The sequence below is a fragment of the Amblyomma americanum genome, chromosome 4, assembly GCF_052857255.1.
Source record: "Amblyomma americanum isolate KBUSLIRL-KWMA chromosome 4, ASM5285725v1, whole genome shotgun sequence".
NCBI lineage: Eukaryota > Metazoa > Arthropoda > Arachnida > Ixodida > Ixodidae > Amblyomma > Amblyomma americanum.
The window spans coordinates 215,172,349-215,195,608 of NC_135500.1; the positions used below are offsets into that span (position 1 = coordinate 215,172,349).

The 23,260-nt window shown below is 43.1% G+C and overlaps 2 protein-coding genes across 3 annotated transcripts; one reads left to right on the forward strand and one right to left on the reverse strand.

Annotated features, from left to right (window-relative positions):
* The first annotated feature begins 17 nt into the window (after positions 1-17).
* LOC144129301 (RNA-binding protein 41-like) lies at positions 18-2,848 on the forward strand. Its single transcript, XM_077663331.1, has 5 exons — positions 18-354; positions 447-630; positions 838-1,347; positions 1,575-1,719; positions 1,804-2,848. Exons 1-5 carry the CDS (start codon positions 215-217, stop codon positions 1,896-1,898), a joined length of 1,074 nt encoding a protein of 357 aa, XP_077519457.1. The 5' UTR covers positions 18-214; the 3' UTR covers positions 1,899-2,848.
* On the reverse strand, positions 2,576-23,201 carry LOC144129299 (CWF19-like protein 2). Of its 2 annotated transcripts, XM_077663329.1 has the most exons (13): positions 22,995-23,201; positions 21,189-21,351; positions 20,920-21,102; positions 20,373-20,809; positions 17,906-17,980; positions 13,638-13,703; positions 13,407-13,521; positions 13,057-13,151; positions 12,853-12,969; positions 11,546-11,701; positions 10,702-10,782; positions 7,240-7,341; positions 2,576-2,818 (listed from the first exon to the last, which is right to left on the reverse strand). In XM_077663329.1, exons 1-13 carry the CDS (start codon positions 23,022-23,024, stop codon positions 2,666-2,668), a joined length of 1,773 nt encoding a protein of 590 aa, XP_077519455.1. In that variant the 5' UTR covers positions 23,025-23,201; the 3' UTR covers positions 2,576-2,665. The 2 variants fall into 2 exon arrangements, with proteins under 2 accessions (XP_077519455.1, XP_077519456.1); XM_077663330.1 differs by lacking the exon at positions 22,995-23,201 and having other exon boundaries at positions 20,920-21,098; positions 21,189-21,327.
* Positions 23,202-23,260: the final 59 nt, after the last annotated feature.

Genomic DNA, 23,260 nt, shown 5'->3' on the forward strand with positions numbered 1-23,260 from the left:
GGCTACGGTGTTAAAACATCCAGTTCTTGTTTTGAAGTGCGGCTAGTGCAGCTAGTGCAGACCACGACCTCGTGCAGACTGAAGTCTGAAGCCCTTTTGCTAATGTAGGGACTTTAGTGCAGACTGGTGTAGACGTGCGGGCCAGGGTGCTGATCTAAAACTGTTGACTCATAGAGAAAGTAATCTGTTGGGTTGTGTTTACAACCTTTTCAAAATGGAGTACAACTCTTCGTATTGTGAAGACGAGCCAGCTGAGAAATGCCCTGGGAAACGCCGGAGAACTGAAACAGAACCGGAAATTATACTTCAAGGAATGTTAGCGAAGCAGCTTGAAACCCGCTTTTCAGTCAAACAGTTAAGTGTGCGCCAGAATTGTCTCCATTCCTCTTTGTATTGGAGCGCTCTTGGTTCTCACTGTATTATTTACACTGGCATCAAACGTTTAGTCTTGCAGAGCAACAGAAACATTTCACGGCTGCTGGGAACTACGTGGAGCTTTCCTATGCAGGCACCCGATCGTTGGGCGAGTACAAGGCAGACGACTCGCAAGAACGACGGAAGCGTGCTTTATTAGAATGTGGCCTCACAAGTGAAGAAGTCGAACTCTATCTGCAGTCAGAAGATACCGCTGTGAGTCGCCTGTCATTGTGCATTTGGATCATGTGCGCGAAAATGGCGATGTTAGTTAGCATCGTCGCAGATTATCAGCGCGACGTTCAGATACTCGTCGAAAGCTACTGCTTACCGGAATTATGTTAATGTGCCGTTAGCTCGGTTCGTATGACGGACAAAGGAGTCGCTTAACTGATTATGACTGCTTGTTGCATTCTATTTCAGGCAATGAAACAAAAGCACCCTTTGATGGATCCAAGTTTATTCAATTCCAAGATGGAGGAAATAGAGTGGAAGATAAATAAGAATAGCACCAATAATCAACTTTCTGATAATATTCAGGGCGAAATGTGTCGTGGCAATTTAAAACTGAGCAACATCATGTCACAGTCGGAAGGAATCACTTGCAATGAATTACCTGCGAAGGTTCTAAAAGATCCTATGAGCCACATTGCAGACTTTTCACAGAGGTTGATGGAAAGGGTAATGAGTAAGAGGAAAAATAAAAGAAAAATGGAACCAAAAACCTATTTGCTGAACACAAATATCAACAAGCAGCGTGCACCAGACGAGATGGGTGGAAGCACTGAAGACGACGCTCCTCGTCCAGATCCCACGATCTACCATGTTGTAGTGCCCATTCCTGAAAATGATATAGCATCAGAGAGACTTGGTCTTGATGAGATCAAGAAGTTGCCACGCTTCCAAAACTACAGTCCAGGGAACAAAAGCCAAGTAAGTCAACACATTTTGTATTACTTGTGATGCCTCTCATTGCCGAAGGCACATTTTATATCATTTTGGAATTAAGCTGACTACCCAGAGCTTTGGTGTTTTAATGTCTTCAGCTCTGCAGAGCAGATTATAACTCCTAAGACATTCACAGGAACTGTTTCTGACTTGTACATTTTACAGTTCTGTGTTTGAAAGTGGCTGCAGTAGCTTCCGATGATGTCACGCAGGTGCTGTACTTAAAGAACCTCCATCACAAAGTGGATATTCGGGAACTTATGGCACTGTTTTGCCGCTTCGACGAAGACACTTGCAGGGTGAAGTACAGGCTCCTGTCAGGAAAACTAAGGGGACAAGCGTTTGTCACTTTCCCATGTGAGTGCACGGTCTATGTCAATTTTAGCCTCGGCACAAAAACTTTCTTTTGCACCTTGTGTAGCACTGTCTCTCACATTTCAGGTGTAGAGGCAGCAACAAGAGCACTGGAGCTGTGCAACGGCTATCTTCTGCGAGGCAGGCCCATCATTATCGAGTATGGAAGAAATGAAACATAAAAAAGCTGCCATTACCAACTGCCCAGCTGTATACTGAACAGCAACTTCTGTTCGTAGTAGTACTTTTCATATGCGTCACATGCAGTGAATCTGCATGCCAGAGGACGTTTGCATGTATCATGATACTTTTGATAATGAATCCTATTCCATTAGCCGAGTCCATACTCACTGTCTAAACCAATGTTGGCACCCTTGTCTATGTCACACTACTTGCATAAAGAGTGAAGTTGACAATTATAACTAGTCATGAAAGGAAAGGCACAGTTATAATGTTGCCCAGTGTGGACATGCGAATTGTGCCATTAGGAAAGAAAAGCAAAAGAGAGTCTCTCTGTAGTAGAGGGCTACTGCTTAACTTTCATTACCTAGAGTTCTAACACGGAAGTGTTATCACATAGTATATGGGGTTCTTTATTTCACTTGCATCGAAATGTCCAACGATTTGCGTGGCCAGTGTACAAGCATTAATGGTCCACAAAGAGAAAATTGACAGTTTTGTGTCCTTGCAGGGAACTATTTCGTCCTTTGATCCACAATGTAAGCACATGGCAGCTGAGTGATGTCAAATTACATAATGTTGAAGGCTTATCATCTGCCTACAAGTTTTTTTCACCCTATTCATTTCTCCTGCACTAGCCAATAAGTGCACTGAAATATGATGAACCCAACCCTGGTCATTTCAAAATAGGGCAATGTTTGTATTCACTTTTATTTCTTCAAAGTGACAACACAATACAAAAAAGATGGAGAAAAGTCTCTGCTGGTTGCTATGATGATTCAGGTTTAAGTCGTTCTGTCCAATCATATGGCTTCCACCATTTGGCAAATTCCAGAACTTTCTTTTTCTGCTCATCAAAGTTCTCATGGCGCTGTTTCAACCACAGTCTTGGTTCCAAGTCTAGCATGCCACCTACCACTTCCTAGAATAAAACAAACATTTTCACTGTCAAGAGCTGTTTGTATGGTTTGTGGCTATCCTAGTGCCTATGCTCCTTGCCACTAGAAGAGACTGTAAGAATCTTTAAAACTGAATACTGCAGCATAAGTTGTTGAGAAGATTGCAAGTACTGAACACTACCATTTTGAACAACGTTGAAATTTTTATGAATGTATTCTAGATGACAGGCATTGTTTTGAACAATTGTCAACCAGGACATGACGATATAAACTGCTAATCTGGAGCAGCTTAGACATTTATAACCTTTGTGGTGACAGGTTGGCTGCCCATCAGAAATGGCATCAGTCAAGACTTTTTTGGAGCATTTGCATTAAGTAGCAGCAAACACTTTTGTCATTTATTGCACAAATCTTCATATGGAAACAAAGGTTCCAAATTTCATAACTTTTTCTTTAGTTGTACGATTACATTTTTTTATTCAGGATACCCTCCTCAAGAGTCCTCAGTTTGAGTGTATTACATGAGAGGCAAAATACAAACTCGTATAGGAGTATGCATAGGCAAAAAGTCCACAAAAGTAAAACTACAAGCATATTCATAAAAAGAAAAGCAGAAATTTACAACAAAAAATGCGATTGTTGAACAGAACTAAAAAAGGCATAAAATGATACATACAAAATGGCAAAAAAGAAAATTGCAAAAAAAAAGTCAATAAGCAACCGTATACATCAACAGCTCAGTAATGACGTGTTACAAAGCAAGGTGCTACTGAACAAATAAAAATACAAAAGGCTTCTAGATGCCAATAGACGAATGTAAAAGCTCTTGGAATATAAATAAGTTAGTTTCGATGGCAATGCATGAAGGTAAGTTGTTCAAATCTTTAATTGTGCAGCGAATGAATGATCTTGCGAAATGATAAGTACGACAGATGGCCAGTTTAACTTAGCATGGGTGTTCATGACACAGAAGAATGGCAGTTGCAGGCTAAAAAAAATCCTCATAAGGAAGTGGATGATTATAAAATTTATGAAAACGAGTTACAGGGGTTGAGACACCAAATTTTGAGGCCATTTGCCAGCAAGTTTCATGTACTGTGATGCTGCATGCAGCCTCCTCTAGAACCACCAGAGAGATGATACCAGCGTAAGGCGAACAGCTTGGGCTGACGTCTACCGGCCAACTTCTGTACTGCTATTTCTGTCACACAGCGCTTTTAGTGCATTCTTGCGTTTTGAGTAGCGCTGTTCACACAGCCGCGGTGCAATACATTAATGTAGCATCCAAGCGCGCCTGTAAAGCACATATAATGGGCAGAAAATATAAAGCAATTGCATTTTCCGTACACTGCAGTGCTTGAATTGTCCAGTCAAAGGTCAGATAAATCTGCATACATTCCCTCCAATTTCAAGCTCAAGAAGGAGTGGATAATCAAGTTAAGATCTCAGTGTGGGTGTGCCAGTTATTCATCATAAAAATTTCAAGCACCGCGTTGAAACGGTGACGACGAAGAAACATGCAAATGACAGCACTCCCGCTGCAGCTGTCCAACATGTTTCATGAATGATTCAATGTGTGAAACGCTTGCAATCAGTAGTCGCCAAATGCACACTGAAATTGGAGTCTGTTGAACTTTACGGCAAAGTGGAGCTACATCCACAGCATTTGTGGCACCGAGGAAGTATTAGCACAGCTTCTCTTTAAACGTGGTGCTACCTCGCTTTTCAAGTTATCACTGCTGAAAAACATTTCTGTCAGGGCTTGATCACAATTTACTTCAGCAGAAATTGTCGCCTACTTGTAATGCTCTAAGTTAAATCAGAACACGCCAACCAAAAATTTGGTGCCTCCACCTCTTTAAACTGGCTATCTTGTGGCAGTTCACTAAGTCTTCAAACTGAGTGTGATTTATTAGTATAGTGTTACACAGGAGTGGTGTGAATAACTGAGGAGATCAAATGCACAGCACGGTTCTGCAAAACTGATGTTATTAAAGGGGCCGTGAAACACAATTTCACTACATTGTTTTGCCAGTTGGTTGCATAGAGTAAGTTGCAGCGATGCTATTAGCATCGGTCGTACCACGTATATTCCGATTTTTAACATCTTAATTAGCTCACAAAATCAAATTCGTGGTGCTGATGGTGTCGCCACACAGTGGCGGTTTTTAGCAGTAGATATGACATCATTGGGTGGGACCTTGATGTTGGACAAACAGTATATATACTGCAAATTGTGTTAATAAATTGATACGTTTTGTCAAATTTTTGCATTTTATATTAGATCAATGAAACCAACACGTTTGCCTTACGCACTGCAAATCAAGCAAAACAAAAAAACACCACCACAGGTTCTGGCTACTGCTTTGCATCGAAGGACTGCACCTATATGACCCAGCATACAGCACTTAGGGCTGCTCTCTATATATTGAGAATGGCTTGGCGGAATCGACCCAATCAAGCCATTGCATTCTACAAGCGTTCGTATTGGTTCGAAGGAAGGACGCAAAGAAAAAAGCCGTTTCTTTCACATTTACCAGTGCACATCATCAGCTTGTGAAGGATCGCCAGACAGTGGCGCCAGATGGCGCCACGTTCCCGTCAACAGCGCGCGTGCCTTGCTCTCAATGACCAATCAGCGCATCTGTAGTGGCGGCCACACTAGGCGGTAGCAGTACGCACTATGCTAAAAGTATCTAGTATCTCGTGCAGGTTGTCACTTCATCGCAATATCTCATGCTCGAGTTCGTTTAAGTCAGGGAAGGCCATTGATCAATGTTGCCTTCTGCGCCGTCGACGTGACATGAAGCATCGCTGGGCCAGCTAGGTGTCCGAGTCGTTGCAACCATGGAAACGACGCTGCCAGCCTTGGCAAGAACAAGTCGCAGTGCACAGGCAACTATGGTGTGCAAACTTTCGCGACGTGCTCAGATAGGCTGTTTTGATTGGTCCTGCCCAGTGGCATCATTGGGAAAGTGAAATGGGAGTAAGAGGCACCGTGAAAATCGTGTTGAGGGAAGCATTTTGTTTGCTTGTATTTTGAAATTTCTTCATTGAATAACTCTTGCTCCTAGGCACCAATTCCTGTAATTCTTTTTGATTAAACATTTGTGTGACAAAGAATTCACCTGAAGTATAGCCAGCATCCCTTCAAGCAGTGTTTCACAGCCCCTTTAAGTATGCTTGTTCAGGATCTAAATAGCTGACGCAAATTGACGTTGGGGACTGTGGGGACCTGCCCTGCAGCCCCCTGAGTTTGCTTTCCCGCGAGGCACCGTGCAGCAGCAGTCTCTCCTCGAGGCTGAGCGCATTCCCTTGTCAGTTACATTAACTGGCAAGAGAGGGCGCCAGCATCGCTGCGCGGGAGAGGGGGCATGGGGGGCTTCGGCTGGGATCGTCGGCCCGAGCGGACGTGTCGCTCGCGGCTCTGCTCTTCCCCAGTGGGGCGAGGAAGCGGCGGTGAGACTGGCTCCCGTACTCGTCCCGCCCAGGGGTGCGGAGGATCCCTTGCCCTAGCGCGGGCGAACACTCGCTCGGAACCTTGCTGGTGAGTCGGACGACCTTGATTCATTAGCGTACCTTGTTGCTAGCTGGCGTTATTGTTGCTGTAGCAATAAATGCCTGTTTGTGTCAGCCAATGTGTCGTTCCTTTGTTCCCTCAGAGCAAGGCCCGCCGTGGTCGGCGAGCGCTCGGTAGCGTACACTATCACGGGGTAGGGTCCGGGCGGCTTTGAACCGCGTCAGCCGCGATTGAGTGGAGAGAACGTACTTATCTCCCCTATTCAACCCCACAGGACGTACTGGTGTTATGTATGCTAGTTGTTTTACATTGATGGGGCCTGTTTAAGGGTATGCTTTATAAAGCCCAGCAAGCGGTTAGCAGAAGCCAGAGTTAGATTGATGTGATGGTTTCATGACAAGTTTGAAAGTCAACGTAACGTAAAAATTACATTAGATTGTAAGTTCAAGGCCAGTGTTATTAATGGAATAACTGGTGGATATGTGGTTGCATCGAGTGAAAGACATCAGTTTAGCTTTAGATACACTGAGGGACATTACCCAGACAAAACGTTGCTAATCTTGTTCAGTCAAATGAACGACGTGAGCTTGTCCTTTATACGATAATATTTATGGTTATCACAAAGAACTACGGAAATATATTTTGGATGCAGATGGCTACAACGCACATGTGAACAACATATGTCAGTAATGTGACACCAGCCAGCTGGCACAAACATTTGCTATAAAAGACAGAAAGGCAAACTTCCTGGTTAGTGCAAGAGTCGGCAGATGAAATCTTGACCACAAAACTACTACCCTCGTTTCCCTTTACCTTCCTCGAACAAAAACCGAAAACAATAAGAACAAACATGATATGTTTGCAAAACTCGTTACCTCAATACCCCTGTAACAGCAGCCAAAAACATAAGTTTGATAGTTGTACCTTTCCGAAATACACTGGGAAGTCCTTTTCGTCTTCAATGACATGAGCAAATCCTCCTTGGAGACCAAAATCTACAGAAAAGTACGGCAGCCCTCTGGGGACCTGCAATGATAACCGAGGATTAGACAGCATCACGTCACAGGGCTAAGAGACAAGGTTTCTTGCACTGTCCCCTTTCTCCATTTTGTTCTGCATACAGGCCAAATCTGCAGGACTTCCTTACAAAGAGTAGAATGGTGCCCATGACCAAACTAGCTCAGTTAAAATAACTAGTGCCATTATGTTATGCCACAACAACATTACACATGAGCTGTGGTTTCTTGCACTGTCCCCTTTCTCCATTTTGTTCTGCATACAGGCCAAATCTGCAGGACTTCCTTACAAAGAGTAGAATGGTGCCCATGACCAAACTAGCTCAGTTAAAATAACTAGTGCCATTATGTTATGCCATAACAACATTACACATGAGCTGTTTATCAAGTGAATGCATGGCCACAAAAAAAAGAAAATGAACAGTAATGAAAATGATAGTCGTGATCAACAGTTAGTGCACAGAACTTCTTGGGTGTTTAAAAAAAATAATCATATTTTGTTGCCACTTGCAATAATTACCAGCGTCACTGATTTACAACTAGTGTTTGCAACAAGAATGTAAAACATGCATTTTTGGCAAGAGCGCAAGACAACAAATGGCACTATGGTGTGTGGCAGCCTTTTGGAGATATACTTTCCTTAAAGCGATCACAGTCTCTATGCCCCTTCCTAGTCCATGGTCTATGCAACAGCAATCCTGAACACAATTGTAGTTGAAATGCAAAGATCACTGCAGGGTGCTGCAGCTTTATTGCACTGACAGCCACCAGCTCTTAACACACATATAAAAATGCTTGACATGACGCAGTAAATGGGCAGCACCACGGTTCTCAAAGCTTCTACCCTCCATAATGCTTTGACAAGGTATCCATACAAAAAAAGAGCTCCAGGCAACTCTGCTGACTGGGCACAGAGCTGTGTTGAAAACAATGGCTTTCTTCCTTTCATTATCAATTTCGATTTACCAGTGGCACACTCGGCTAAAAGCCAAGGAAAGCTATACAGTCAAACACTCCTAGAATGAACACCTCTACTACAAAATGACCTGTTTAATGAAGAAATGACCTGTCCAGTTTTGCATACTAAGTTGTGAACAACGCTACAATGAAGACTACTACCTGCCAATTGCGTACCTGTCCCTTTGTAACCAACATGCACAGCAAGGCACGATAGTTCCTAAAGTAATAATTTCACACTAGCAAGGCATGAATACTGAAGTGACCCATGACATTGCGGCATCACAAAATAAAAGCAGCTCTGCACCTCACACTGAAAGCATATGCAAAAACATGACTAAAGTGACATCCTCCAATAGGGCTCCAGTCAGTCGAACTATATGGCACCATGGCGTGCAAGCGCAGGAAGCAGCAAGTATGCATGCATGCATGCATGCAACATATTCATGAGCAGCAGAGGCGGTTTTGTCAGAATGTGCAATGCCAGTGTTTCCACGCCTGCCAGAACACACTGCAGCCATTGCCTCATCTCCAACATCTTTCTACTCTCAACAAAAGTGCTAAACATTCACGCAGCCATCAAAGTGATTTCCATCACGGAAACAATGCATAACTGCTCAAAAAGGACGGGACAAGAGACAAGAATTCATTCATTCATTGTTTCTATAATGTCGTACCAACTAGCCCCTCATCGCACTCTTTTTGATTTCCATCCCCTGATGGAACATGTCGCTCACCACCTTGCGTAGCTGCTGGAGAAAGGCTGGGTTTACCTCAGCTCACAGGACTACCGCAATAATGCCAGTGACTGTGCTGACTATTGCAATGCCATGAGTGCTGCCACCAGGCTTCAAGAATTGCTCAAGAGGTACCACACACATGCTAATGGAGCATCAGAAGTGACCATCAACAAGTACGTCTGAGTAAATGATGACATGCTAATTTGAACACAGTATGGACTCCATTAAGGAGATGCAGGAGGTCAACCAGGACGATCTAGCAGATAGTGACAAAGAGCCGGCCGAAGACTTGAGAGTGGTAACAACTCACAAAGCCATGGGCGTATTCAATGCTCTGCAGTTGTTTCTCGTACCACTCCTGGACCTTCCAACTTGGCATGCTGCCAGCTTTGACATGATCAGTTAAGCTGTAGTTGCGTATTCTGTCGGGTACACTGTTCAAAAAAGATCACCGGCTTCTTCCACAAACTATGCCATACCCGCCTGAAATAAAGCTTGGTTCTTTTCAAGATGCCAATCCAAGTTTATCAGGGGCCACACGGAGGTGCGATCGGCATAACAAAATGACCTCTATAATGGAGCAATTCTCCAGCCCCATGCATTTCATTATAGAATCATTTGACTGTACCTGCAGATGCCTAGCCTCTTGTTGAATTTAAATAAAAGTTCAGCATTTAGTGATTTCACAGTTTCCTGCAAATTGCACAGTTAATGTAAAATATGCAGCAAAACAGTGACTATGCAAATAAAGTGATGAAGTCCATACAGTATACTAAGGAAAAAAGTAAGTAGTAAGAAGCACAGATAGCGATAGCACTGCAGAGGTAACAAACCACACTACCATTTTCAAAAAGTTTCATGGATACTATTAGTGTCTGATTGCACACTTCTGTCCTAAACTTAAGGCTTCAAAAAGGGGGTGTGCAAATTACGTGGTGATTTCACAAACAAGTCCTAAAAAAAAAACTCTACAAAGGCCAATTGTGTACATGGTATACTGCCACGTATAAGTTGACCCCGCAACTCGCGCCTCTCGCTGGCCAAAAAATTACAGGACACTGAAGATTACTCAGGTGCAGTGAATGCGAAAGCTTTTCTATGTCATCGTGGGCTACAAGTTAACTATGTTTGCCAGCTAGTACTAGTTAGTAAGTAGTACTAACGTCTGAAAAGGTCTTTCCAGTGAAGGCATTTAGGTGAATGGCATTAGGGTGAATGCCTTTAAGAAAGACCACACGACATACACATATATATAAAGCATCGCTTTAACCAAATCACAACAACCACTTCCAGTTTAGCTAATGTTACTTACTGTCTGACGACGTCACTCACGGTTCCAGGACCATGGTGACGTCACAGTAAATTGTCGTGGCCTGAGTTTGAAACCCACTTTGAAAGAAATTTTATTTTTCTTTCATTCCTGACGATATAGGCAGTGCCGATGATGTCATGAGGTCATGTGCGTTTTCTTACAGTTTCTTGTGGACGGTCAGTCAGTGCAGATTTTAACTTAAAAAAATTGACTCCAAATGTAAATCAACGTATCCCCCCACCACCCCACCCCCTCAGACCCACATTATGTAGTTCCTCGTGCGATGGCAGAATGGCGGCATGTGCGCAGCTGAAAGCAATATGGCCCAAAATAGGGTAAAACAAAACTGGAGTACACATACTGAATTCCGCAAGCTCTTCTTTGACAGGTCTACCAGCTTTTTGTTTTGGGCCCATTCACTTTCACATTCCAGAATGGCTTTCTGAAAAAGGGAAACAACAGGCCACAAGTACATATCGATCACCTGATCTTTGTAACCATTGTGCAACTATGTGTGCCAGTGTCCCACTGGTATGCACAGAAGGCACATAAAATTTCTTTCTACTATGTATTACTGTGCACATCCCACTAGTATCAATGCTACTATTCTTATTACTATGCAATAATGTTGAATGTTTGCTTTGCACGGTCACGGTTGCAGAATCACTATTGCAATTCAACAAAGAGTATCTATATAACCCGCACGAATGTATGACTACTAACTAAACTACATCCACCGCAGTGGCTCAACGGTTAGGGCGCTTGACTACTTAGGGCGCCGGAGTTACCAGGTTGGAACCTGGCCGCAGCCGTTCAATGGAGGCAAAGCGCAAAAGGTGCCCATGTGCTGTGCAATGTCAGTGCATGTTAAAGGTCCCCAGGTGGTGGAAATTATTTCCCAGCCCTCCACTACAGCCACCTTTCTTCTTTCACTCCCACCTTCCTCCTTTCCCCTACAGGGCAGCTTGGGTGTCCAACAAGATGTGAGACAATTACTGCGCCATTTCCTTTCCTCAAAAACCAATTTTCTAACTAAACTACACACTATTTTTCATTACAAATCCACTTACAGAACAAAAAGAGTGCTAAGAGCAAGTTTAGGCAAAGCATGAAGTGAACCTGTACTTGAAACAAGTGCACTTTTACATGTCCAATGCCTTCACAAACACACAAGGCAAGTTCATGAGTGCTGCGATACCACTAACCTTGAAGTACATTGGTGCCAAATTTCCTACATCCATGGGCACAGGTAAGCACTCTATAACAGCATGTGGATGATGCCGGAATGCAACTGCTGTCTCCATAAATATTGTGTCTTTTCCCATTTCCTCAAACATTTTGGTCAGGCCTTTCCTGAAAACCTAAATCATAAGACAGAAAGATTGAAGAAGATATAACAGTATTTAGAACAGCATCAGAAGTGTGGTCTTGAATTTAGGAGCCATAGCATGGTACCACTCCACTATGGCTTGAATGTGGAACAAACATAATAAGCAGGCAGCATTTTTGGTACACAAGCTCTCTCTGGAACTTAACGGACATTTTCAGGCATCATTTCAACTGAAACTAGAGACAAACATTGAGTCAAGAAAGACTATTATATTATTCTTCTGGGACTTTAAACACCCTTGTGATAAAGAGAGGTTCTTCGTCAGCAGAAAAATACAAGACTGAAAACTGAAATTCCCTCTCTCTCTATGGGAGAGAGAGAAAGGGAAAAAGTCATGGCTGTGGTACCCAAAATTTGCAATCTCCAACTAAAGTATTGCAGGGCACCCCACTCAACAGCTTCACCTGATATTCATGCACAGATAGCCAAAAAAGATATGAAGGAGTGAAAATCCTTCTGGAACCAAACGCTTCTGGCATTGCCCTACCAATGACATGCACCTTTGGAGTCTAAACATGGCACTCTGCAACAATTATTCCGACACCGTCCTTTTCTTCAGCAACTATAAAAACTCATTGTGATCCTGATGGCAAATATGGCCATATAAAAATGGACAATATGTAAATGTAGCCAGATTTAATGTTGAAATTTACGTTTAAAAAATTGCATTTGCCATAGAGCACCTGAGGAATTCAATACTGATAATGACATTATCAAACACAACTGACAAGTTTTCGTTCGTCACATAACTACACATTTTCTCTCTTGCCCTGACGCAACCTTCAACCCATTCGCTTCCAAATATGGCAATTCGAAAAAGTTACAACACCAGACAGCTCTTCCTAGGTCACCGAAGAACTTTGCAACGTCCATCTTCATTTCTTATTTTTGAAAAGCAATCCTTTTTTTCTAGGCCAGAATTTGCTCTACCATTTTGGCCAGCAGGGATTTCAAATGAAGCCAGCATCACTAACTTCATGACAATAGCTTCAGATGCTTCGAAAGAAGTTTGCGTGCACAATCACAGATGCTACGCTGCAAAGGGTTAAAATGACAGTAAGTGCTCAAGAGGTTCAAGACAATGCTTGTGTTGTGTGATTCTTGCATTCATCATGTACATACCTGCACTTCAAGCCAGACATCTTCATCAAGCAATGTTCCAGAAGAAACATGTCCTTGTGGGACGATTAAACAGTGGCCCTCAGTCAGTGACTGATGCGGCGGTAAGCATAAATAAGTCTGCAAAGTGAATAGTATAGAATAAACCACTGCAAGTAACATTTCCCACCCAGTTTACTGAATTTCAACCAAACCTTGGCTGCTTACCCTTATACCTATGGCGATGATCAGATGCTTTTTCATTTCATGGCTATCAAGGCAGTATTTACACTTCTCCAATGCTTTCGACATGTGCTTGTGCTCTGTCAGAAAAAGATTTAAAAAAGTATGTTCCCAATTAGTTGCAGTGTACACTGGCATAAAGCATTCAAGACATCTGCAAATTACAACGCAATGCAAGATTTCCGCTTTACCTGCAATCTTTAAAGTTACCTTTTGTTCCTGTTACAGCTTTGTGAAAGTTACATTTCAGTGGCATTACAAGAAAAGGCCTTTCAAAGGACACAAAATGCTTGACAACAAAACAGATTTCAAAAATAACAAAACAAAGATGATACCTTGGATGGCTCTCATTCGGTCCCTGGCATCCTGTTTCGCAGAAGAATCATATTGGCTTGCCTTATCCATGGCAGCATCATCAAAGTCATAATCTTGACTTGTCGAGGCTCGCACCTGGACAACGTTTTCCCCACATGTACACGTTCTCAAACAAAAATGTTCGAGGCCCATCAGAAACGGTGCACAGACAATGCCAGTGCAGCAAGACAAAGGTTACATCATGCTCTCACCTTGCCAGCGAGGCGTGCAAACTCAGCATTTTGATCTTCAGCTGTAGTCATCTTTTCCCGCTCAAACTGATAACAGAAAAAAGAAAAAGTAATTCAGGTAGTGCAGTGCAAAAACAAAAAGTCAGTCAGTGTATCTTGTCAGCAATATGCATGAACATTAAAGGAACCCTGAAACGATTTGAATGTTGTATTCTGATGCATGGACCTGGCGAAGAAGGTTCTTGCAGCTGTTCAAGCTTAGGCGTTCAGCATAAAGGGCACTCTGCATAACGATGATTCATAAATCATCTTTCAAAATTCCACACCTCCACTCGTGTCCTTCAAAAGGGCTTTATGGTCATGAAACTTCTCCGTAACTCTATGGGAGAACTTGGTGCGCTGCCCAAAGCGGCCACATGGCAGCACTGGCGTCAGTTGAGCATGTTTTGGCGAGCGGTGGAACAGGAGGCTACCCAACTACGTAGAAAGCTATGTTTTGCAGTTCATTGTTTTCTTGTTCAAGCAGTTTATCAGGCACAGTGTCGAAGTATTTCAATGCGTGTACTTTCGTGAGCCATCGAATGTTGTCTATGAACGATGCCTTTATTTTGTCACCGGCTGCCGCTCTGGCTACAGGAACAGCGGCGAAAAATGTTTCCCGTCTGACGCTCAACTGAGAGAAACGTGCAGACGTGCCATGCCCCAAAAAGAAGTCGGTGGCTTCTCTTCAGATTCACCTAACGTGCGTGTTTGTGAGAAACATTTTGATCTCATGGACATCATTCGTCACGACAAGTTTGTAGTGAACGGGGATGCTGCGTCGCTGCGACTCGAGCTACCCAAGCTGAAGCCTAACGCTGTTCCTCAGTTACTCCAACGGCTTCCATGATATTTAACCATGCCCAATCAACATTCTTGACCATCAACAAAGTGCAACCGTATCGCATCAGATGCCTGCACAGCAGCGGACACTTCAAGTAACTCGTTCCTGAACTACCCGGTCATCGACGATACTACCGAAGCAGCTAATGACGGTGAGCATCAGTGTCAACACAGATAGGTCACTAGTTGGTTGGTTGGTTTATTGGGTTTAACGTCTCAAAGCGACTCAGGCTATGAAGGACGCTGTAGTGAAGGGCTCCGGAAATTTTGAAAACGTGGGGTTCTTTAACGTGCACTGACAACGCACAGTACACGGGCCTCTAGAATTTCACCTCCATCGAAATTCGACTGCCGCAGCCAGGATCGAACCTGCGTCTTTCAGGTCAGCAGCCAAGTACTAGTGTCAATGCATCATAGCCTCAAATGCTAAAAGAAGGCACTGGATGAATGACACCTTTCCTTTTCTTTTTCAGATACTACGGAGAGTACACATTCCAGTCTGGATTTAGGCTTCAAAAATGTAAAGTCATTGCGCAATCTCGAGCTGTGCACAGACTTAAATCACAGCTTTCGCGACTGTACTCGCAAAATGCCCAGTCTGTGGAGGCAAAAAGTCAAGCCAAGAAGAGCTGCTATGTTGACGCCTCTTTTTCTTTTCGTAGTATATATGAATAAATTGTCCATTCTGTATAAGACGCTCACTTGTTCATTTAGTGCATGTACACTGACGAAACGGTAAAGGATTAGTTGTGAAAATATTTTATATTAGTATATAAAGAAGACCATAGTACAGTGCTGTAATGGGTACCTGAGCACATCACCATTCAGAACGGTGCTATTCAATTAGGATCGAGGCAGTTAGCAGAGCTTTGCCGCAGCATTGTCACTTTATAAACAGTGGCACCCTGCTGGCAAAATGGCAATACTACACCCGCCAAATGAACCATTCATAAGCTCTAAAGATGAACAAATGAAAGTATCCTCTACAGCGCAAGTGTCGTGAGCGAAACTAAATGCACTGTGCTTTCGAAATCGAACACTGCGGTGCTGCACATGGCAGCAGACGGCGTGACATTTTGACGCATTCGTCGGCTGAAGTCTCAGATACTTAGCCATTCACTAAACCATCCATTAAAACCATACGTCGTACAGTGATAAGCGCACCGCAGTACACACAACACATTGTTAAACCTGGAGCCGCGTTCACTGAAGCCAGGCAAGCAACGCAAGCGCAGCACTGCGTTGCGGTCACTTGTGTATTGTAGGTTAATGAGCACATTGTGTGTTTAAGCAATGTTTCAATGTGCCATTACACGTGACAAGTCTCCATGCAGCAGCCAGATGGTTGCAGGTGAGAAGTGAGCCGTGGCATTGCAGGCAGTGCTGTTTCTCGATACAAGCATCAAGCCGGCTAGGATTATGAAACTAGCAGACACGTGACCTCCGCTTCAATTTCGCATAAAATATTTTTAAAAAGAACGAAATAATAGCCCGGATGCGGAAGCAAGTTTTTCTGGCGCTACCACACTCTAAGCCAGCGGCACCGGTCTACCACTCACAGCTCTTCGATCGACGGTGGCACCTCTAGCAGCAGCTTTTGTCCGCAAACCAAACTTCAGTGGATGTTTCATGATCATTAGGAGCATTGAAGGACTTTGCCTTTATCGAGCAGGGCAGCACTCCATGCGTTTTTCACCTGCTCCTTCCAATGCAAGGTCAGCTGAATGACCAGCATCAGTCATAAATAAGCATGTCATCAAAATGAGCACAAGGGTTTATTTTAATAGCAATATTATCATTCTTAATGGTTTGCGCTCATTTAAAATAAAACAGAAGTATGGGAACCAAATTCTGCTAAGTACCAAATATCTGGTTAAGAGAAAAAGTCATCTAACTGCATCACCCCATTGTCCACTACCAATGTTAGTGCATGTTGCTGAGTGAGCGGTTTAATTTTTGCCATTTGTTCTTATAGGCCCAGTTTAAACGGTCTTGTTCCGCTTGCTAGGAGGTCACCTAATGGCAAGTATTGCAATTACATCACCTCTACAATGAGCATGTCTTTAGGGAATCTAGTTGAAACATTGATCATCTGATGCAAGGGTAGGCAGCAACCAACTCCTTGAGCCACCCAGTGGCATTAGCACTTCTCAACCCATTTCAGCTGTTGGGATAATACATAACCTTCTAGCCCCCTCACCCTCAACTGCATAGACCGGAAGGCACCCCCACAGAGGTTCTCCTAAATGTGCAGCAGCTCGCAAAACAACTGCAACACAAAGAAAAAAGCCAGTGCAGCAAAAGCATAAGATGGTAGGTTCCAGCCAGCAACAAGTGAACAACTTTCATGTAACAGTATGATACTGTGTCTACTTGGAAAAAAATCCTAGCAAGAAAAGGTTGCTTCAGTAGAACCTTCCGTCCCTGCATCGTTCTTCAGGGTAGACAAAATACTATTTCAGGAACCTTAGACTAAATGCCTGTGATCAGCATCTTGATCCACTACCTGACTCTATTCAAATAAATCTGATTGCTCTGGATTTGATATCACTGCCATGCTGACAGAACTCATGCATCTGGCTGGGCTCCTCAATGGCAAAGCTGTCCACAGCATTAAGGGCCTTTATTATCCAGGCTGCCAACTCAAAACAAACAACTGCAACACAAAGAAAAAAGCCAGTGCAGCAAAAGCATAAGATGGTAGGTTCCAGCCAGCAACAAGTGAACAACTTTCATGTAACAGTATGATACTGTGTCTACTTGGAAAAAAATCCTAGCAAGAAAAGGTTGCTTCAGTAGAACCTTCCGTCCCTGCATCGTTCTTCAGGGTAGACAAAATACTATTTCAGGAACCTTAGACTAAATGCCTGTGATCAGCATCTTGATCCACTACCTGACTCTATTCAAATAAATCTGATTGCTCTGGATTTGATATCACTGCCATGCTGACAGAACTCATGCATCTGGCTGGGCTCCTCAATGGCAAAGCTGTCCACAGCATTAAGGGCCTTTATTTTCCAGGCTGCCAACTCAAAACCATGGATAAGAGCCCTCTTGAGCACAACTCTGATGGTTTAGTTTGGTTTAGTTTGATTTATGGTGTCTAACGTCCCAAAGCGTCCTGGGCTATGAGGGAAGCCATAGTGGAAGGCTCCAGTTAATTTCAAACGCCTGGTGTTTAACTTGCGCTTCTATCATACAGTACACAGGTCTCTAGCATTTCACCTCCATCAAAATGCAACTGCCACAGCTGGGGCCAAACCCGCACCTTTTGGATTAGCAGCCGAGCGCCATGACCACTGAGCCACCACGGTAGCCTCGGAAACACTAAAATCACTCCTGAAACTCTACAATATAGTACTACTAAGGACACTATGCTCAAAATACAAAGCACACAAACAGCTTACCATTTGCTTGAGTGAATGTCGGTCATCATCAGCAAAGTACCGGACCCGTTCACCACCCCTGTCATGTGTAGCAACCTGTAAAACACCACTTCATTCGCTGAAGACAACGCCAAAGTAGCCCAAATCACCAAATGGTAACTTTTGCTAACATGGGGCGAATTTCTGTTTCCCAATAGTCAAGTGCTCGCCATTTGCAGGAGAGCTTATTGTAGGAGCACTGCACTTTCAGTAGACTGCCAACTTTTGTTTTGTATAAAACCAGAATGTATAGCATAAGAATATAAAGGCAGGCTATAGCGGAAAGTGGTAAAACACATTTACGAGACAAACACAGGCAGAAGGACAGGAATAGTGTTTGTTCCATGTCCTCCTCCTGCCTCTGTGTTGGTCTTGCAAATAAGTTTTACTACTTTCTGAAACCATGAACCATCTAGGCCGTCTACAACTTTCGCTGAAAGACAAGTCAGTTGGAACACAGTAGACTTCCCTTCGGAGCCGACACAGCTTTCAGAGGTGAAGTTTATTTTTTGGAGTAGACAGACAAAATATGGCACGGTTATTAGGAAGTGCACTATATGGATAAATACAAATTTTTTCTCATACATTTTCAGTCATTCGAACATAAATTATTTTTATGTGCTTCATTGCTACACCAAATTTGCAGAAAGAGTAGCATGACAACAAAACATGGTAGCAGCCTAGAATCACTTTTAAATGTAAGTCAAGGAGTGATTCAGGCTGTAACATTCTGCAAAAATTTTTATCAACTTCTAAGTTTTTTCTACACAGAACATTATATCCATGCTTGCATAATGCACTCATTACTGTAATGTCAAATTAGAGACAGTAAAAAATGAGAAAGTAATTCAGAAATGAAGGAACGTAATCGGATAGAGAACTTATCAAGGATAACAGTGCAAAAAACCACATGAAAATCCAAGAATCCACTGTCATGCTATGCTTTCTGCAAGCAGGGCAGTGAGGTCAAAAACAATTCTTAGAAAACTGGCATTTTCTTCGAGATCACAGGTAGTTCTGCTACCTACAGTCACAAAAAACATTTTTTAATGTTTCTGCAGGGCTGTTATGGGGAAAAATCTTTCAGGATATAATTAGAAAGTCCTTATAGATATGAAATCTGGTGTTTTTTAAAATTAAATTATTTTTAGATTTCCCCCCTTAAGACGAACTTGAAGGGACCAGAAAATTTGTTTGTCTTATCATAACTTCATATTAATTTTATTCACTCTCATCGTATTCCTACGACATCAGCGTTACCTCTTTAAAAACAGCATCTGGATTATCAAACCCCTCGCTCCGTCATCCCATTGCCAGCATATCTTTATTTCACAAAATTTTTCACAGCTCTATGCACATCCTCACTTTTATATCTTTCCCCCCCACGCACATCCCATCGCACCAGCCATCACATACAAGTTGCCTGTCATCGTTCTTGCACTGTCACATTTTCAAATTCCTTTTTTGCTCGCAAAGCTGCAGACTGGAGCGGCCTTCCAAACAACGTTGCTATCATCACGTGGTCATCACAGTTTGTTGAAAATATAAAAAGTTCCTGTTATTGTAACTATGCTTTTTTAATCTTGCCACCTCTTATGCAACACCCCCCGTTAAATTAAGGGGGGAACCTGGTCTTAGAAAAAAAAAGTTATTAATGAAGTCACAACTAGGACACTTTCTGTGAACATGTGCTTTTGCATGATCATTCCAAATACGTCATTTAATTTCATGCAGAACTAATGCTTTGCACTTATGTATTATGTAAGGTTTTGGAGAGAAATTTTAAACAATTTTGCTGCAGGGAATTTTTCAAAATGCATGCATTGGTTTGTATTGGCATCAAGGAATACAGTAGGAATAAAATTACTAGTTTAGTTTAGTTTATTTTACGAGAGTTTAACATCCCAAAGCGACTCAGGCAATGAGGGACACCGTAGTGAAGGGCTCCGAAAATTTCGAGCACCTGGGGTTAATTAACGTGCATTGACATCGCACAGTACACGGGCCTCTAGAATTTCGCCTTCATTGAAATTCAACCCCAGCGGCCAGGATCGAACCCGCGTCTTTCGTGTCAGCAGTCAAGAGCCATAACCGCTGAGCCATCGAGGCGGCCGAATAAAATTATTACCTTGCCTACCATAGAACTTGAGTTATGAGGATTTGAAGTTGCCACTTCAGAAACGGGAAGAAATGTTTGTGTTCCTGTTTCTGGGATGGCAACTTCCAAACCCTATTACTCAAGTTTAATGATATGCAGGGAAATGGGGAAATTTTGACTTTCACTATAAAGTAGAATTAGGTTCTATCAAATGGTTCTTCACTTTCAGTGGAACCATAGCTCCGAGTATATCTCGATAAAAGTGAACGAAAATTATCACAAGAAAAGTGAATGAAAATTAAACAAAAGCAGTCTCACATAACAATTTCTTAGCATGGAATGAGCACACACCTTTGCTTTCTTCCTCAAAGATCCACCCGCTTCCACAGGCTCTGACAGTGGATGTTCAAAGCCACGACTGTCAGTTTTGGTGAGAATGACCACTTCCTCACGAGAGCCACGTTGTGCTCCATCGGGGCACACAGTGGCACCAGCACTCTCTCTTGCCTTTCTTGCTTCCTCAATTTCCTTTTTGAGCTTGTCATACAGCACCGTATTACCGAGCATTTCTGCCTTTATAAGCTTGGCACCAAGCGTATTCAGCTCTTTGTCCGAAAGTATCTTGGCGGGAGTAGCGCTCTCTTTCCTGCTCTCTGGGTCAGCTTCGTCCATTTGCACAAATTTCTTGCTTGGACTTGACCTTTCAGGTTCACTCGAAGCCTGGTTCTTACTTGGCAAGGAATTTTTCTTTTCGAGCTTGTCTTCAAGCTTCCCAGCACCTTGTTTGTCTATGAAACAAAAAAGTAGTAGTGCATGTTTGACCAGTGGGCACACTGTACACAGAAATCTAAATGTGTGCAATTTCAACTTTGTGTGGCAAACAAGGAGAAAAAAGAACCTTTTGATTCCTTGTAGAATTCCTTTTTCATCCAGCTCGGCTTTGATGATGACGATGAGTGCTCCTTCTTGTAGTGATGCCTGTCACCGTAACGATCCTGAACAGAGTCATCCTCCAATGGTCTCTGAAATCTCCCCCGTTCCCCAGAGTGCTTGTCTGATCCCGACTGTCGATGCTCCCTGTCTAAGTATAAACAAGTTCGGTAAACATCTTAATATTCATTGAAACGCAGTTTGCTAAAGGAATGTCCACCTCAAAGTTATATTTACGTTTTGTTTGGTAGTGTAGTTGGCCTCCGCTCTCATCATCTGAGCCTGGTTTCTGCATTCGTCCATACCTTTTTGACGAGCTGTGCCTCTCGTGATGTCTTTCTTCTCGCACACCTGCTCTTGACTCAGCTTCTGCAATAAGGGTCTCCAATTTTTCTAAGGACTGAAACAAACAAAACAACAATATTCTCAATAGAGCAACAGTTCCAACTATTCCAGTTTCATAATTCCCAAACAAAGAAACACTTCCAACTTTTAATGTTTCTTCCAAACATGGTTTCTTTCCTAAAGAAAGATCACTTGGTTCGAATAAGAGCTGTAGAAGAGTGCACAGCAGTAAACAGGGTATGGCAGGGGTTGCCACACTGCCATTTAGAGAGGGTACTCCGAGTGTCTTCGTTAGGTTGAACTAGAAGTACATTAGCCTTCATGTTGCGAAACCAAGTGATCTGATATTTCTCAATAATGGCAAGTGGTGGGTTGTCTGTGAGAATATCAGAGCACTTTGTGCCATTTTGCATGAGTCAGCTGTTCATGTCTCAAGAAGCTCACATTTTTTTTTTGTTACCAAGAATGGCTCACTTGTCACTTATCAGGCACAAAATGGCTGCCATGCCATGACAAAACTTTAATTTACGAAAGGGGCTGAAGTGATGCAGTTCTCATATGTGCAAATGCCAGGGCTGAAAGAAAAACATAGCCTGAAAAGAAAGGTCCCTCTTCGGTCACAGCAGCCACAGGAAACAATCTTGCCGAGGCACCAGCACATGAACAGCTGAGTTACACTGAACACTGCCAAGAACTGATGACGATAACACTTTTAGTTTCTATGGCAAAAAGGCAGCTTATATTTCCATGGCTAACGCATTACTTGGTCTGCCTGAGGTGGCGTTAAAGGCCCCTTTTTCCAAGCATTTTACCCCAGAGGAGCCGAGCTCCAGGCCAAGCAAAAGCTTGGAACCAGGAAAACCGGTGGGTACCCAGCAGCACTGTGGATCCAACCCTGCACCTCCCACACACGAAGTGGATACTTAAGCCACTAGGCCACCAGTGCAGCACCATTGCCAAGAACTGTCACAGTGCTGCCAGCACACCTGAAGCCAGTGTGTTGTCATTTGAAGAAGAAAGGAATAAATAAGTAAAACTGCATTAACTTAGCAAAACAGAAACATCCGGACTGCCGGCACTATCAGCAATTAAGCACATTTATCTACCCACTGTGCTACATTTCCTTCTGACTAACCTTATAACGTTAGTATGCAGTCCAGCAGCCACTCCTATGCAGCATTTAAAGTCATGCTCATTAACTCTTTCCTTACCACACCATAGGCCGTCGGTCATAAATGACTGATGTTAAATCTGCCACCAAAAATTCAAGACGGCACTCCTGGACAATGTGCACCATCTATAACACCATTTCTTTGGATTCAGTTTTGTTTTTTCATTTTCTAACGCAATGAGGCGACATGAAAAATCAAACTCGGACCAGACGTAATCTGAAAAGCAGCCACTCTGAGTACTGCCAGCAGCATTTGCTTGCATATCGAAGCTGATTTCATATCAGAGCAGATTTCGCTATGTGATTTAGCAAGGCAAAATGTCGCAGCCGCAGTCAGGCCCCGTTTCATACTGACATCGACAGCCACACTACACTTCTTCATGTATGACAAATGATCTTAAAAAGTTAAGTCACGTATAGTCCGCACCACGTGAAATTCCAGCTTTTAAACATGTATAGTCCACAGACTACAGTCTAGAAAATACAGTAACCCTCAGTGTCATGTTGCTACCGTCTCATTCACTCACCCCATATCGCTCAGCTGCAACTTCCTCCATTGATCGCCCTTCCTCGGCCGCCTGTTCACGTATCCTCTGGTAAGCCCGCCTCAGCCACTTAAGACCTCCATCACCAACAGACGACGAGGCCAGCGCTGGCTCAGTTGGTGCAGCCTCATCTTTGGGCAATCCAGTCCCACCTTCTTTCCAATACGGATTCAACTCACGCTGATGTTGTCCAGGCTGGAACAGCACATGTACTCAATCAGAGTTGCAGCACGCTGTTCCGTTTCCAG

Coding starts and splice junctions, on each gene's coding strand:
- LOC144129301 (XM_077663331.1), top strand. CDS start 215: ATGGAGTACAACTCTTCGTATTGTGAAGACGAGCCAGCTGAGAAATGC. Junction 631..837: donor TGCAGTCAGAAGATACCGCT/GTGAGTCGCCTG, acceptor ATTCTATTTCAG/GCAATGAAACAAAAGCACCC. Junction 1,720..1,803: donor AGCGTTTGTCACTTTCCCAT/GTGAGTGCACGG, acceptor CTCACATTTCAG/GTGTAGAGGCAGCAACAAGA.
- LOC144129299 (XM_077663329.1), bottom strand. CDS start 23,024: ATGGAGGAAGTTGCAGCTGAGCGATATGGG. Junction 11,702..12,852: donor ATGTCTGGCTTGAAGTGCAG/GTATGTACATGA, acceptor CTTATGATTTAG/GTTTTCAGGAAAGGCCTGAC. Junction 10,783..11,545: donor TGGCACCAATGTACTTCAAG/GTTAGTGGTATC, acceptor TCCCTTTTTCAG/AAAGCCATTCTGGAATGTGA.